This window comes from Cryptotermes secundus, unplaced genomic scaffold, assembly GCF_002891405.2.
Source record: "Cryptotermes secundus unplaced genomic scaffold, Csec_1.0 scaffold448, whole genome shotgun sequence".
NCBI classification, from domain to species: Eukaryota; Metazoa; Arthropoda; class Insecta; order Blattodea; family Kalotermitidae; genus Cryptotermes; species Cryptotermes secundus.
The window spans coordinates 73,101-77,114 of NW_019731577.1; the positions used below are offsets into that span (position 1 = coordinate 73,101).

Consider the following 4,014-nt stretch of genomic DNA (forward strand, 5'->3'; position numbering starts at 1 on the left):
GGTAGGGTATAGAGACTGGTAGAATATCACAGGGGGACATACAATAGATCAAACTGGTCGCGGTGCATGGGGAAACTCACCCCCTCCAATAATAATAATAATAATAATAATAATAATAATAATAAATACAGAAATGCTCCAAAACTGAACTATCAACTCATGAAATTTTCTATCTACTTATTCACTTTATAAAATCCATAGGAAGCAATTCATTTACAGGTATTGGATGCTCAGGGGTTAAGTGGCCACAGCGTCAAAATGACCACCTAGTGCCAAGGATAACAATACATAGATCTAGACCTACACTCCCCCATATTTCACAGCATGGTGTTTAATTAATTAATTAATTTGACTTTTACTTGTCATTCATTTTATTAGTTTTCAAATTCTAACTTTTTTAGACAAAACATCTCATTTGCTAGTCTTTACTAAAAATTAAATAAAAGATTATATGAAATCAGTTATAAATTAAATTTGGGAGGGTGTACTTTCTCATTTTCACTCTATGGAGATTTCAATGTGCATATGTGTTATGCATACCTGAAACTTAGTAATTCCCCTTCATATATGCTTCTTAAATTAATCATTCACATTATAAATTCTGTCAAGTGTTTTGGGAAAATATAACTGGATACATATATTTTACTTAATTTTACTTAATAAAATATAGCTTATATTGTGAATTAGAAGTAAAATATACCTCACAATACATCTCATTGAGAAATTGCATGAAGGCACAGAACCGGGGATTTGGTGAGGCACCACAACTCAACACATTTTTCAAAACACGATCCCTCTCTTGATACCACTGTTGGCATAAGTTCAGTAATGACTCCAAAAATGTTTCTTTTGTCTCCTTCTGTAAACAAATACATATATCATTAACACAATGACAGCCAACACATGACTCCAGCATTCAGTAATACAGTGCATGGAATGCTGAAAGCTTTCTCACATTTTGTGAAACACTGAAGTTGCCATCTTCAAGGTGGAAATTTTTGTATAGAGTCCTCAGTATGTATATACAAGTAAGAAGTGAAGCAGTGATTGAAAGAAACTGAGGGGCTGGGTGATCGGCCATCAAGGTGACAGCAGTATATTCCTCCATATCAGTAAACTTTTAACAGATTACATTGCATCATATCTCAGGCTAATAAATAAATTAAGCATTTGCTTCAACATTCACCCACACGTCAGAATTGAAACTGAGCATCTAGTAAAGTGACTCAGTAAACCAGCTTAAAGGACAATCACCTACTGACTCCATGGAGATGAGCCTTCCTTGAGAAGCTGCCAATTGCACAGCTATTCAAGAACTTCCAAACATTTTATGGAATCTGAAGATTCATTATCACCTTCACAAGAGCCCTCCACTGGTCCCTATCCTGAGCCAGATCAATCCAGTCCATACCACCCCATCCTATCTCTCTGAGAATCATTTTAATATTATGCACCCACCTATGTCTTGGTCATCCCAGTGGTCTCTTTCCTTTGACTTCACCACCAAAATATTATATGCATTCCTCTTCACCCCACTCATAATACATGCCCTGCCCATCTCATCCTCCCTGACTTAATCATTTTAATTGTACTAGACAAAGAGTAAAAGTTATGAAGCTCCTCACCATGCAGTTTTCTTCAATCTCCTGTCACTTCATCTCTCTTTGGTCCAAATATTCTCCTCAACATCCTGTTCTCAAACATCCTCAGTCTGTGTTCCTCCTTTAATGTCAGAGACAACGTTTCACACCCACAAAGCACCACAGGCAAAATTATAGTTCTGTATATTCTAATTTTTACAATGTCTGACAGCAGACAAGAAGACAAAAGATTCTAGACTGAGTGGTAGCAAGCATTACCCAAATTCAATCTCCTATTAATTTCCTCTTGGATCAAATTTTGATTTGTTACTGTCATTCCCAAATATTTTAACTGTGCCACATTTTCAAAGGATATGTTACCTGTCTCTGTGTAATGATTTTGCCATGTATTCTGGTGACAAGGCATCGACATATACTTAGTTTTCTCTGCATTTCCTTTTAGAACAATCTCTTTACTACTGTCAATTAAATTTTCTGTTTTTTCTTTATGGTACCTATGTTTTCCAGTAGATTCACATCATCAGCTTAGACCAGCCACTGATGTGTTCCATTTAATTTCAGCCCCATCTGGTTTTCCTGGATCTTCCTAGTGGCATATACTAAAGCAAAATTGAAGAGTGATGGCAATAAAACATCTCCTTGTTTTAGACCATTTTGAATAGGAAAATTATCATACAAGTGTTTGCCTATATGGACCTTACTATAAATTTCATGTAAACATATTTTTAATATTATATTTGAGCATCCTGTTGCTTTGAAGTATCACATATAGTCTTCATCCATCTATAATGCAACAATATCAATATAGATTTAGATGACACTAATCCACATTTAATTCACAAAAATGTTTGTTAAAATATTTAAAATGTCATTAAAATACATATACTTTCTGTGTTTATGCACTATATGTTTCGGCCACACAGCGCCATCATCAGGCAAATACATTTTTAAGGAGTCCACTGAACTGTGCACTTTGTCAAATAGTACTCTTAAAATATGTCACTGTTATTATTATTAATTTTGGTGTTATAGGCTGTTTGTTCTCCCTATCTTTTGCATTGCGGCCGCTCTGTGCCCCATTGGGTGTGCCACTCCCTTGGTTATGTGTATCTTGTGTTGATGTGTATATAAGGAACACAAATTTATTCTTATGTACAGGTCTCTAATATTCTTGTTCTTACTGTTTGCTGCAAGACCACTACTTTTGTATTTCAGACATTCCCTCTTTCTGCTCCTGAAATGCCTGCCGGTTTCACGTCTTATACTGTTCAGATTATTCCCATTTATTTCTCTTTGATCCTGTAACCACTGAAATTTGGCTTGTCTCCTTTTAGCATAAAGGACAAAGGTTCATTATTTCAGCTCGCACACAGTCATGCACTGCAGCTAAATGGAGCTCAGGTTGAATAACACTGCTTGCAGCTTACCTCAATTATTGTTATGCACAGCTTTGCTGCAGGTAGAGCATAGTAGACACTGGAAACAGCACGTTCCATGATTTGACGAACCAAATCCATCAATGACCGTGCTGATACTTTGTTTGGGTCTAAATTAAACGAAGTAATTATGTAAGTACAAGATCTGGTGAATTTTAGACCAAAAGATACACATATTATAAAATGAACAACAGAAAAATTACTCTGGTATGCATTTCAGAAAAGTAGAAACCACAAATTTACTAATATTGCAGTAGGTAATGGAGTACAATGCACATACTGCTTAAAGAGGGGAGATGGATGCAAACATGAATAAGTGAAACACAGACATAACCTTTAAAAAGAAAAAATAAAGGCACACAGAGTTTCCAAATCTCATTTCATCTGTTACAGGCGCTCACTCTCTTTATGCACGTGCTTACGCATGTGCATGTGTGTAAGTTAGATAATAAAGTAACTTTTCTCATACGTGCTTTATTCAGTGTTATGTCACTCCTTCTACCCTGAAAAAGAATTTAATTTACTTGATAATTATTCTTAAGTACTACAATTGTATTGCTCTGTAAAATATAACAGCCTCAGAAAACAGGGACAGTTGTAAATAACTCTTCCATCAAACTATGTATCTTATATTTATATTTGTATTAAGTGCAATCCTATAAAATATCACTGAAATATGAATAAATTCAAAGTCTGACTCTAATCCTTACTTTTCTGAAGGATTTTCTTTATTGCTAGTAGGATAGGACTAAGTCCCTTGTACTGCGGCCACTTCTGGACTATTGTACCAGCCCCAGAAGATAGGTGAGGGTGATTGTGGAGCAACTGGTGGAATGAAGATTGGCAGGGGAAACTGAAGTACTCAGAGAAAACCTGCCCCAGCACCACTTTGTCTACCACAAATCCCACTTGATCAGACCCTGGATCGAACCAGGGCCGCTGCGATGGGAAGCCAGCGACTAACCGCTTGAGCTATG

The 4,014-nt window shown here is 36.1% G+C and overlaps 1 protein-coding gene across 7 annotated transcripts in view; it reads right to left on the bottom strand.

The window, feature by feature from the left end:
• LOC111867153 overlaps window positions 1-4,014 on the bottom strand; it is a 79,597-nt gene that overhangs the window by 12,454 nt on the left and 63,129 nt on the right. For all 7 annotated transcript variants that reach the window (XM_023856736.2, XM_023856735.2, XM_023856734.2 and 4 more), the window contains 2 exons: window positions 3,029-3,147; window positions 701-859 (listed from right to left, as the gene is read on the bottom strand). In XM_023856736.2, coding sequence (XP_023712504.1) covers window positions 701-859; window positions 3,029-3,147 — 278 coding nt within the window. The remainder of the gene's footprint in view (window positions 1-700; window positions 860-3,028; window positions 3,148-4,014) is intronic.